Genomic DNA, 12714 nt, shown 5'->3' with positions numbered 1-12714 from the left:
TCTTCGAAGGAAAATCAAACCCGGGCCAAAGCTCTTGTTACGTCACAGACTCATATTGAACAAGTTTGAACACGTGATCACAGATGATCGAACACTGAAAAACAAAAGAGTTGATGACAGAGTTCTGCGCGCGGCTTTTACTGTGAAATGACCCGGAAACAGCGCGTGTTAGGCGTAGCGGAACCATGACGGACACTCCTCCTGGTGCAGACCTCCTCCTGCTGCAGACCTCCTCCTGCTGCAGACCTCCTCCTGCTGCAGACCTCCTCCTGCTGCAGACCTCCTCCTGCTGCAGACCTCCTCCTGCTGCAGACCAAAGACCAGACCTGATCCTGGTCCTGGTCCTGGTCCTGGTCTTGACTCTGACCGGACTCGGCTGAAGACCCTCTGCGCGTGCGCGTGAACATGAACAGCAGCGGTAAAAGTCTTTAATCTTATTCTTTATTCACTTTGAACATAAAACATTTTAAACATGACAAGGATCAATGTGTCTGAACAGACACGCCCAGTCCTCTGTCAGGTCCGCAAACCCAGCGCCGGTCCGTGTCTGGACCTGGTTTAGACCTGGTTTAGACCTGGTTTAGACCTGGTTTAGTCCTGGTTTAGACCTGGTTTAGACCTGGTTTAGAGTCTCTTCATGTTGCAGTTTTTCCGGTTTATCTTAAAAAAACTGACATTTAAAACTATTCCCTTAGGCTCTGTCTGACACAGACCTGGTTTAGACCTGGTTTAGACCTGGTTTAGTCCTGGTTTAGTCCTGGTTTGGACCTGGTTTAGTCCTGGTTTGGACCTGGTTTGGACCTGGTTTAGACCTGGTTTAGTCCTGGTTTAGTCCTGGTTTAGACCTGGTTTAATCCTGGTTTAGACCTGGTTTAGTCCTGGTTTAGACCTGGTTTAGACCTGGTTTAGTCCTGTTTTAGACCTGGTTTAGACCTGGTTAGTCCTGGTTTAGTCCTGGTTTAGACCTGGTTTAGACCTAGTTTAGTCCTGGTTTAGTCCTGGTTTAGACCTGGTTTAGACCTGGTTTGGTCCTGGTTTGGACCTGGTTTGGACCTGGTTTGGACCTGGTTTGGACCTGGTTTGGTCCTGGTCTGGACCTGGTCTGGACCTGGTCTGGACCTGGTCTGGACCTGCACCTGAGATTGTCCCGCCCCTTTCCAGCTAGCCTGACTCCTATTGGCTGCTTCATCAGCGGCTCAGTTTCAATCACAGAGAAAGTTCTGCTCCAGCTTCAAACAAAACCAGAACCTAAAGAGTCAGAGTTCCTCCAGAACATCTGTGACGCAAACAAACAGCTGAGCTTTTCTCTGGACCAAGTCTGAAACCTGATCCTGTGTGAGCTCCAAGAGAAAGACTCTGCTTTAGTCCCGCTTTAGTCCTGCTTTAGTCCCGCTTTAGTCCTGCTTTAGTCCTGCTTTAGTCCTGCTTTAGTCCTGCTTTAGTCCCGCTTTAGTCCTGCTTTAGTCCTGCTTTAGACCTGCTTTAGTCCTGCTTTAGTCCCGCTTTAGTCCCGCTTTAGTCCCGCTTTAGTCCCGCTTTAGTCCTGCTTTAGACCTGCTTTAGTCCTGCTTTAGTCCTGCTTTAGTCCTGCTTTGGACCCGCTTTAGTCCTGCTTTAGTCCTGCTTTAGACCTGCTTTAGTCCTGCTTTAGTCCTGCTTTAGTCCTGCTTTAGTCCTGCTTTAGTCCTGCTTTAGTCCTGCTTTAGTCCCGCTTTAGTCCTGCTTTAGTCCTGCTTTAGACCTGCTTTAGTCCTGCTTTAGTCCTGCTTTAGTCCTGCTTTGGACCCGCTTTAGTCCTGCTTTAGTCCCGCTTTAGTCCTGCTTTAGTCCCGCTTTAGTCCTGCTTTAGTCCCGCTTTAGTCCTGCTTTAGTCCCGCTTTAGTCCTGCTTTAGACCTGCTTTAGTCCTGCTTTAGTCCTGCTTTAGTCCTGCTTTAGACCTGCTTTAGTCCTGCTTTAGTCCCGCTTTAGTCCCGCTTTAGTCCTGCTTTAGACCTGCTTTAGTCCTGCTTTAGTCCTGCTTTAGACCTGGTTTAGTCCTGCTTTAGACCTGCTTTAGTCCTGCTTTAGTCCCGCTTTAGTCCCGCTTTAGACCTGCTTTAGACCTGCTTTAGTCCTGCTTTAGTCCCGCTTTAGTCCCGCTTTAGACCTGCTTTAGTCCTGCTTTAGTCCCGCTTTAGTCCTGCTTTAGACCTGCTTTAGTCCCACTTTAGTCCCGCTTTAGACCTGCTTTAGTCCCGCTTTAGTCCTGCTTTAGACCCGCTTTAGTCCCGCTTTAGACCTGCTTTAGTCCTGCTTTAGACCTGCTTTAGTCCCGCTTTAGTCCCGCTTTAGTCCCGCTTTAGTCCTGCTTTAGACCTGCTTTAGTCCTGCTTTAGTCCCGCTTTAGTCCTGCTTTAGACCTGCTTTAGTCCCACTTTAGTCCCGCTTTAGACCTGCTTTAGTCCCGCTTTAGTCCTGCTTTAGACCCGCTTTAGTCCCGCTTTAGTCCCGCTTTAGTCCCGCTTTAGACCTGCTTTAGTCCTGCTTTAGACCTGCTTTAGTCCTGCTTTAGACCCGCTTTAGTCCTGCTTTAGTCCTGCTTTAGTCCTGCTTTAGTCCCGCTTTAGACCCGCTTAAGTCCTGCTTTAGACCTGCTTTAGTCCTGCTTTAGTCCTGCTTTAGTCCTGCTTTAGTCCTGGTTTAGTCCTGCTTTAGTCCTGCTTTAGTCCTGCTTTAGTCCCGCTTTAGTCCTGCTTTAGACCCGCTTTAGACCCGCTTTAGTCCCGCTTTAGTCCCGCTTTAGACCTGCTTTAGTCCCGCTTTAGACCTGCTTTAGACCTGCTTTAGACCTGCTTTAGTCCTGGTTTAGTCCTGCTTTAGACCTGCTTTAGTCCTGCTTTAGTCCTGCTTTAGTCCCGCTTTAGTCCCGCTTTAGACCCGCTTTAGTCCTGCTTTAGTCCTGCTTTAGTCCTGGTTTAGTCCCGCTTTAGTCCTGCTTTAGTCCTGCTTTAGTCCCGCTTTAGTCCCGCTTTAGTCCCGCTTTAGTCCCGCTTTAGACCCGCTTTAGTCCTGCTTTAGTCCTGCTTTAGTCCCGCTTTAGACCTGCTTTAGTCCTGCTTTAGTCCTGCTTTAGTCCCGCTTTAGACCTGCTTTAGTCCTGCTTTAGTCCTGCTTTAGACCTGCTTTAGTCCCGCTTTAGTCCCGCTTTAGTCCTGCTTTAGTCCTGCTTTAGTCCTGCTTTAGTCCTGCTTTAGTCCTGCTTTAGACATGCTTTAGACCTGCTTTAGTCCTGCTTTAGACCTGCTTTAGTCCTGCTTTAGTCCCGCTTTAGTCCTGCTTTAGTCCTGCTTTAGTCCTGCTTTAGTCCTGCTTTAGTCCTGCTTTAGACCTGCTTTAGTCCTGCTTTAGTCCTGGTTTAGTCCTGGTTTAGTCCCGCTTTAGTCCTGCTTTAGTCCCGCTTTAGACCCGCTTTAGTCCTGCTTTAGTCCTGCTTTTGTCCCGCTTTAGACCCGCTTTAGTCCTGCTTTAGACCCGCTTTAGTCCCGCTTTAGTCCCGCTTTAGACCTGCTTTAGTCCCGCTTTAGACCCGCTTTAGTCCCGCTTTAGTCCCGCTTTAGTCCTGCTTTAGTCCTGCTTTAGACCCGCTTTAGTCCTAAAGATGTCTGATGTTGTTTCAGCAATCTACCCCCCGGGCTCAGCGCCCCCTGCTGACATGTTTGGGAATGTGCCCGGATACGAAGGCATCGAAGGAGGTGAGTCCTGGTTTAGTCCTGGTTTAGTCCTGGTTTAGTCCTGGTTTAGACCCGGTTTAGACCCGGTTTAGACCTGGTTTATTCCCGGTTTAGACCCGGTTTACTCCTGGTTTAGACCTGGTTTAGTCCTGGTTTAGACCTGGTTTAGTCCGGGTTTAGACCCGGTTTAGACCCGGTTTAGACCCGGTTTAGACCTGGTTTATTCCCGGTTTAGACCCAGTTTACTCCTGGTTTAGACCTGGTTTAGTCCTGGTTTAGTCCGGGTTTAGTCCGGGTTTAGACCTGGTTTAGTCCGGGTTTAGACCCGGTTTAGACCCGGTTTAGACCTGGTTTATTCCCGGCTTAGACCCAGTTTACTCCTGGTTTAGTCCTGGTTTAGACCTGGTTTAGTCCTGGTTTAGACCTGGTTTAGACCAGGTTTAGTCCTGGTTTAGACCTGGTTTAGACCTGGTTTAGACCTGGTTTAGTCCGGGTTTAGACCCGGTTTAGACCGGGTTTAGACCCGGTTTAGACCTGGTTTATTCCCGGTTTAGACCCAGTTTACTCCTGGTTTAGACCTGGTTTAGACCTGGTTTAGACCTGGTTTAGACCTGGTTTAGACCTGGTTTAGTCCTGGTTTAGTCCGGGTTTAGACCCGGTTTAGACCCGGTTTAGACCCGGTTTAGTCCTGGTTTAGACCTGGTTTAGACCCGGTTTAGACCCGGTTTAGACCCGGTTTAGACCTGGTTTAGTCCGGGTTTAGTCCGGGTTTAGACCTGGTTTAGTCCGGGTTTAGACCCGGTTTAGACCGGGTTTAGACCCGGTTTAGACCTGGTTTATTCCCGGTTTAGACCCAGTTTACTCCTGGTTTACTCCTGGTTTAGACCTGGTTTAGACCTGGTTTAGACCTGGTTTAGACCTGGTTTAGACCTGGTTTAGTCCTGGTTTAGTCCGGGTTTAGACCCGGTTTAGACCCGGTTTAGACCCGGTTTAGACCCGGTTTAGACCTGGTTTAGTCCTGGTTTAGACCTGGTTTAGACCTGGTTTGGACCTGGTTTAGTCCTGGTTTAGACCTGGTTTAGACCTGGTTTAGACCTGGTTTAGACCTGGTTTAGTCCTGGTTTAGACCTGGTTTAGACCTGGTTTAGACCTGGTTTAGACCTGGTTTAGTCCTGGTTTAGACCTGGTTTAGACCTGGTTTAGACCTGGTTTAGTCCTGGTTTAGACCTTGTTTAGTCCTGTTTTAGACCTGGTTTAGTCCTGGTTTAGACCTGGTTTAGACCTGGTTTAGACCTGGTTTAGTCCTGGTTTAGACCTGGTTTAGACCTGGTTTAGACCTGGTTTAGACCTGGTTTAGACCTGGTTTATTCCCGGTTTAGACCTGGTTTAGACCTGGTTTAGACCTGGTTTATTCCCGGTTTAGACCTGGTTTATTCCCGGTTTAGACCTGGTTTAGACCTGGTTTATTCCCGGTTTAGACCTGGTTTAGACCTGGTTTAGACCTGGTTTAGTCCTGGTTTAGACCTGGTTTAGTCCTGGTTTAGACCTGGTTTAGTCCTGGTTTAGACCTGGTTTAGACCTGGTTTAGTCCTGGTTTAGACCTGGTTTAGACCTGGTTTAGTCCTGGTTTAGACCTGGTTTAGTCCTGGTTTAGACCTGGTTTAGACCTGGTTTAGACCTGGTTTAGTCCTGGTTTAGACCTGGTTTAGTCCTGGTTTAGACCTGGTTTAGACCTGGTTTAGTCCTGGTTTAGTCCTGGTTTAGACCTGGTTTAGTCCTGGTTTAGACCTGGTTTAGACCTGGTTTAGACCTGGTTTAGACCTGGTTTAGACCTGGTTTAGACCTGGTTTAGTCCTGGTTTAGACCTGGTTTAGACCTGGTTTAGACCTGGTTTAGTCCTGGTTTAGACCTGGTTTAGACCTGGTTTAGTCCTGGTTTAGACCTGGTTTAGACCTGGTTTAGTCCTGGTTTAGACCTGGTTTAGTCCTGGTTTAGACCTGGTTTAGACCTGGTTTAGTCCTGGTTTAGACCTGGTTTAGACCTGGTTTAGACCTGGTTTAGTCCTGGTTTAGACCTGGTTTAGACCTGGTTTAGACCTGGTTTAGTCCTGGTTTAGACCTGGTTTAGACCTGGTTTAGTCCTGGTTTAGACCTGGTTTAGTCCTGGTTTAGACCTGGTTTAGTCCTGGTTTAGACCTGGTTTAGACCTGGTTTAGTCCTGGTTTAGACCTGGTTTAGACCTGGTTTAGACCTGGTTTAGACCTGGTTTAGTCCTGGTTTAGACCTGGTTTAGTCCTGGTTTAGACCTGGTTTAGACCTGGTTTAGACCTGGTTTAGTCCTGGTTTAGACCTGGTTTAGTCCTGGTTTAGACCTGGTTTAGACCTGGTTTAGTCCTGGTTTAGACCTGGTTTAGACCTGGTTTAGACCTGGTTTAGTCCTGGTTTAGACCTGGTTTAGACCTGGTTTAGACCTGGTTTAGTCCTGGTTTAGACCTGGTTTAGACCTGGTTTAGTCCTGGTTTAGACCTGGTTTAGACCTGGTTTAGTCCTGGTTTAGACCTGGTTTAGTCCTGGTTTAGACCTGGTTTAGACCTGGTTTAGTCCTGGTTTAGACCTGGTTTAGACCTGGTTTAGTCCTGGTTTAGACCTGGTTTAGACCTGGTTTAGTCCTGGTTTAGACCTGGTTTAGACCTGGTTTAGACCTGGTTTAGACCTGGTTTAGTCCTGGTTTAGACCTGGTTTAGTCCTGGTTTAGACCTGGTTTAGTCCTGGTTTAGACCTGGTTTAGACCTGGTTTAGACCTGGTTTAGTCCTGGTTTAGACCTGGTTTAGTCCTGGTTTAGACCTGGTTTAGACCTGGTTTAGACCTGGTTTAGTCCTGGTTTAGACCTGGTTTAGACCTGGTTTAGACCTGGTTTAGTCCTGGTTTAGACCTGGTTTAGACCTGGTTTAGACCTGGTTTAGAACAGTCTTATTCAGTGTGTGTCTGTCTCAGGAGGTTTTCTTCCTCCTCCTGTTCCTCTGGAGCCCATCGCCCCCCCACAGCCCGGCCCCTCCCCCGACGAGTGGAGGTACGTGCACGCCCACAGACACGCCCACAGACACGCCCACAGACACGCCCACAGACACGCCCACAGACACGCCCACAGACACACACACACACGCCCACACACACGCCCACACACACGCCCACAGACACGCCCACAGACACGCCCACAGACACGCCCACAGACACGCCCACAGACACGCCCACAGACACACACACACACGCCCACACACACGCCCACACACACGCCCACACACACGCCCACAGACACGCCCACAGACACGCCCACAGACACGCCCACAGACACACACACACACGCCCACACACACGCCCACACACACGCCCACACACACGCCCACAGACACGCCCACAGACACGCCCACAGACACGCCCACAGACACACACACACACGCCCACACACACGCCCACACACACGCCCACACACACGCCCACACACACGCCCACACACACGCCCACAGACACGCCCACAGACACGCCCACAGACACGCCCACAGACACACACACACACGCCCACACACACGCCCACACACACGCCCACAGACACGCCCACAGACACGCCCACAGACACGCCCACAGACACGCCCACAGACACGCCCACACACACACGCCCACAGACACACGCCCACACACACGCCCACACACACGCCCACACACACGCCCACACACACGCCCACAGACACGCCCACAGACACGCCCACAGACACGCCCACAGACACGCCCACAGACACGCCCACAGACACGCCCACACACGCCCACACACACAGACACACACACACACGCCCACACACACACGCCCACAGACACGCCCACAGACACGCCCACAGACACGCCCACAGACACGCCCACACACACACGCCCACAGACACACGCCCACACACACGCCCACACACACGCCCACACACACGCCCACACACACGCCCACAGACACGCCCACAGACACGCCCACAGACACGCCCACAGACACGCCCACAGACACACACACACACGCCCACACACACAGACACACACACACACGCCCACACACACACGCCCACAGACACACGCCCACAGACACACGCCCACAGACACACGCCCACAGACACACGCCCACAGACACACGCCCACACACACGCCCACACACACGCCCACACACACACGCCCACACACACACGCCCACACACACACGCCCACACACACACGCCCACACACACACGCCCACACACACACGCCCACACACACACGCCCACAGACACACGCCCACACACACACGCCCACACACACACGCCCACACACACACGCCCACACACACACGCCCACAGACACGATCTTCTCGCGAAACCTTAAGGATTCCGAGTGACAGCGCCTCTGGTGGTCATCTGGGATTCATAGAACCGTAGTTACGTATGTAACTCTCGTTCTATTTCATCCCCACTGAGCCAGAGGGCGGGGCTGAAGCACTGACTGACATAATAGTATGTCACGAAGGATCCCAAGCACATGCCTCACTGAGAAGGACCCGGGGATTCCAGGAGAACCAAGAGGATGTGGAGCGGCCACATTGACGCTGTAGAATCTGGCGAAAGATGCAGCCTCGCATATAGTTCCCACTGGAACACCCTCATGGAGGCCCAGGAAGTGGAGACGTCTCTGGTGGAATGAGCCCTCACGCCGGGCGGTGGGGGGAGTCCTGCCAAGCACGCCGTAAGCACGGCGAATCACATCGACGACCCAATGCGAAAGATGTCTGGACACAGGACAGCCCCTCTTAGCGCCACCGTAGCACACGAACAGCTGGTCTGAGCGCCTTATGGCTGCAGTTGCCGCAATATAGGTCTGCAATGCCCTCACTGGGCACAACGACAGGAGCCTGTCCCGGCCTTCTCCAGCTGGAGGCTCATACCGAGCCAAACTCGAAGGCCGGTTGCAATGAGCGCGGGACAACACCTTGGGCAGAAATGTGGGATTTGGCCATAAGGTGACACCGGAGTCATCCGAGCTCCATCTGATGTGGGACTGATCGAAAGGGCATGTAACTCACTGACTCTTTTCACAGAGACCATGGCCAACAAGAATGCAGTCTTCTCAGACAGCCATGTGATGTCCGCCTGTGCCAAGGGTTCAAACGGAGGTTATCAGAGGGAATCTAACACCACTGACAAGTCCCATATTGGAGCACGTGGAGCGACGGAGGGCCGCGACCTACGAGCTCCCCGTAAAAAAAGTGAAACCAAGTTATGACTCCCCACAGTACGATTGTTGACCAAACCATGATGACAAGATATGGCAGCAACATATACTTTCAGGGTCGACCATCATCAAAGAGAGATTGGAGAAACTCCAGGATAAGAGGCACTGAACAGGACACCGGGCCCTCACCGTGGGCAGAACACCACTGGGAAAACAGCTTCCACCTGTTCTCATACTGCTGACCAGTGAAGGCGTTTGTTTAACCGCATCGGCGAGGCCAGTTAGCTGTGGCTCGGACCCGCCTACGGCCAAACCCACAGCCAGAGGCGTTGAGGGTTCGGATGCCAAATCTGACCCCTCAACTGAGACGGTAGATCTCTCCTGGCCGGAAGGGGCCACGGAGGGCTGCAACACAGACTGTACAGCAACGGAAACCACGGCTGTGCCGGCCAGCACGGGGCTATCAGCAATAGCCTGTGACCCTCTTGGAGAACCCTCTGTAGAACCCTCTTGGAGAACCCTCTGTAGGGTCGGCCAAATCAGTGGAAGAGGAGGAAACGCGTACAGAAGGCCCTGAGGCCATGCGTGTGCCAGCCTGGCCTAAAGAGCCCGGCGCCCTTGCGAGAGAGAACCATAGCTGGCAGTGGGTTGACTTTTCTGAGGCGAACAAATCTACTTGCGCCTGACCAAAAAAGGCCCCAAATCACGTGCACCACCTCGGGGTGGAGGGACCACTCTCCCGGAAGGGGTTGCAGCCGTGAAAGAAAGTCTGCCACGTCTCCCGGCAGATACAGAACTCTGTGTGGACAGACAAGGCGCAGCCCATCTCAACAGAGACACCTCAAGAAGCCAAGCCGTTCTAACACCTCCTGATGGTTGATGTGATAAACCGTGGAGGTGCTGTCCGACCGAACCAGAACATGTTTCCCTCTCAGGTGTGGCAGGAAATGCCTGAGAGCCAGATGAACAGCACGCAGTTCTAAAACATTGATGTGATCCAAGCGATCCCTTTGAGACCACATCCCTTGGACCATCCTGTGCTGCCATACTGCCATACTGCCCATCCTGTGGTGCAGGAGTCGGTGGTAACCACCTCCCTGCGACACACCACCAAGCTCATGGGGACCCCCTTCGCCAAGTACCTGTCCCTCCATGGGGCCAGTGCACGTAAGCACTGCCACGTCACCCGAAGCATTCTCCTTCGGTGCCGTGTGGCGTCCAGGTACAAACTGTTCAGCCACCGCTGCAGAGGATGCAATGACAGGAGCACACTGTGGTGGGTCCTACGGCAGGCATCACCCCCTTGTGACCAGCACCAGAATTATACGCCTTGGTTACTAAGTCATCAGTCACCCCACATTGGGACCGAGGACATCTAACGTCCTGGCATAAGGCCTCCTCAGGGGAGATCCAGACCAGCTGCCGATGGATTATGCACAGCGGCCTAAACCCATCCGTCTGATGAGAGACTCAAAAAAGCGCTCGGATCTTTCCAACCGGCATTCATCTCTCTAAGATACTCCATGGAGTATCTTAGAATCTCCACCTGAAGAAACCTCAGGGCTTTACGCAGAACATCCTGCACGGGGCATCGACTAAGCCACTAAAACTTCGAGCCGAGTCATATGAACCATGGAAGGATGATGCCCCCTCCTCATCTCTAAAATGAGAGGCAGATGCTGCCACAGAGAGAACAACCTCTTCCGGAGCAAGAGCAGGCGAGGATCAGAAGCAGAACCACGCCATGAGCAGGCGAGGATCAGAAGCAGAACCACGCCATGAGCAGGCGAGGATCAGAAGCAGAACCACGCCATGAGCAGGCGAGGATCAGAAGCAGAACCACGCCATGAGCAGGCGAGGATCAGAAGCAGAACCACGCCATGAGCAGGCGAGGATCAGAAGCAGAACCACGCCATGAGCAGGCGAGGATCAGAAGCAGAACCACGCCATGAGCAGGCGAGGATCAGAAGCAGAACCACGCCATGAGCAGGCGAGGATCAGAAGCAGAACCACGCCATGAGCAGGCGAGGATCAGAAGCAGAACCACGCCATGAGCAGGCGAGGATCAGAAGCAGAACCACGCCATGAGCAGGCGAGGATCAGAAGCAGAACCACGCCATGAGCAGGCGAGGATCAGAAGCAGAACCACGCCATGAGCAGGCGAGGATCAGAAGAGCCAATTATCGCTTCTAATTCAGCAGAGAACTGTTCCACCCTGGATGTCAGGCCTCGATCTGACATGGCCTTCTTTTTAGCTGGACCACCAGGGCCTGCGGGCTCAGAGAGGCGGGGCCTGCGGGCTCAGAGAGGCGGGGCCTGCGGGCTCAGAGAGGCGGGGCCTGCGGGCTCAGAGAGGCGGGGCCTACGGGCTCAGAGAGGCGGGGCCTGCGGGCTCAGAAAGGCCTTTTGAGCGACTGGTAGGGGGCGCTCGGCCCGAGGGCGGGAGGTCATTGTCACCCGTCAAGGTCAACTCTGCCAACCTCGACACTCTAACCGCCTGTGGCATAACTGCAGTTCATGCACGAGTCCTCGGGTCCTCGGGTCCTCGGGTCCTCGGGTCCTCGGGTCCTCGGGTCCTCGGAGAGCGCCTCCCTCAGGTGGTCGGGGCCAAGGCACGCCAGCCGGGAGCGGGGGTCAAACACTGCCGTCGCCAATTAGGATGAAAGCTCTGGATTGTAAGTTTTCAGAGTTAAACTCTTCTCCTACTTCTCCTCCTTCCTCTTCCTCTTCCTCTTCCTCTTCCTCTTCCTCTTCCTCTTCCTCTTCCTCTTCCTCTTCCTCCGCAGTATTCCCTCCATCTCTGAGGACGAGGCTCACGAGGCCTTCAAGACGTTTGCCTCTGGACACTGCTGCTGGAGCTCAGCGCCGGCCAAAGACGGAGTCATCACCAGCACGCAGAGCTTCAACACCTACAGGGTAAAAACAGTATAAACACAGGGTAAAAACAGTATAAACACGCAGAGCTTCAACACCTACAGGGTAAAAACAGTGTAAACACAGGGTAAAAACAGTATAAACACGCAGAGCTTCAACACCTACAGGGTAAAAACAGTATAAACACAGGGTAAAAACAGTATAAACACGCAGAGCTTCAACACCTACAGGGTAAAAACAGTGTAAACACAGGGTAAAAACAGTATAAACACGCAGAGCTTCAACACCTACAGGGTAAAAACAGTATAAACACAGGGTAAAAACAGTATAAACACGCAGAGCTTCAACACCTACAGGGTAAAAACAGTGTAAACACAGGGTAAAAACAGTATAAACACAGGGTAAAAACAGTATAAACACAGGGTAAAAACGGTATAAACACGCAGAGCTTCAACACCTACAGGGTAAAAACAGTATAAACACAGGGTAAAAACAGTATAAACACGCAGAGCTTCAACACCTACAGGGTAAAAACAGTGTAAACACAGGGTAAAAACAGTATAAACACGCAGAGCTTCAACACCTACAGGGTAAAAACAGTACGAACACGCAGAGCTTCAACACCTACAGGGTAAAAACAGTATAAACACAGGGTAAAAACAGTATAAACACAGGGTAAAAACAGTATAAACACAGGGTAAAACAGTATAAAAACGCAGAGCTTCAACACCTACAGGGTAAAAACAGTGTAAACACAGGGTAAAAACAGTATAAACACAGGGTAAAAACAGTATAAACACACAGAGCTTCAACACCTACAGGGTAAAAACATTGTAAACACAGGGTAAAAACAGTATAAACACAAGGTAAAAACAGTACAAACACGCAGAGCTTCA

The 12714-nt window shown here is 51.8% G+C and overlaps 1 protein-coding gene across 1 annotated transcript in view; it reads left to right on the top strand.

The window, feature by feature from the left end:
- Window positions 1-214: 214 nt before the first annotated feature.
- The window catches only part of LOC140347551 (protein SSUH2 homolog), a 46194-nt gene continuing 33694 nt past the window's right edge, over window positions 215-12714 (top strand). Inside the window, exons 1-4 of the mRNA XM_072434048.1 lie at window positions 215-418; window positions 3659-3733; window positions 6707-6782; window positions 11731-11860. Coding sequence (XP_072290149.1) covers window positions 406-418; window positions 3659-3733; window positions 6707-6782; window positions 11731-11860 — 294 coding nt within the window. The 5' untranslated portion in view covers window positions 215-405. The remainder of the gene's footprint in view (window positions 419-3658; window positions 3734-6706; window positions 6783-11730; window positions 11861-12714) is intronic.

The sequence above is a fragment of the Eucyclogobius newberryi genome, unplaced genomic scaffold, assembly GCF_026437365.1.
Source record: "Eucyclogobius newberryi isolate DKJ021-1_F unplaced genomic scaffold, fEucNew1.0.hap1 SCAF_11, whole genome shotgun sequence".
NCBI lineage: Eukaryota > Metazoa > Chordata > Actinopteri > Gobiiformes > Gobiidae > Eucyclogobius > Eucyclogobius newberryi.
This window is presented reverse-complemented; position numbering and strand designations above follow the sequence as displayed.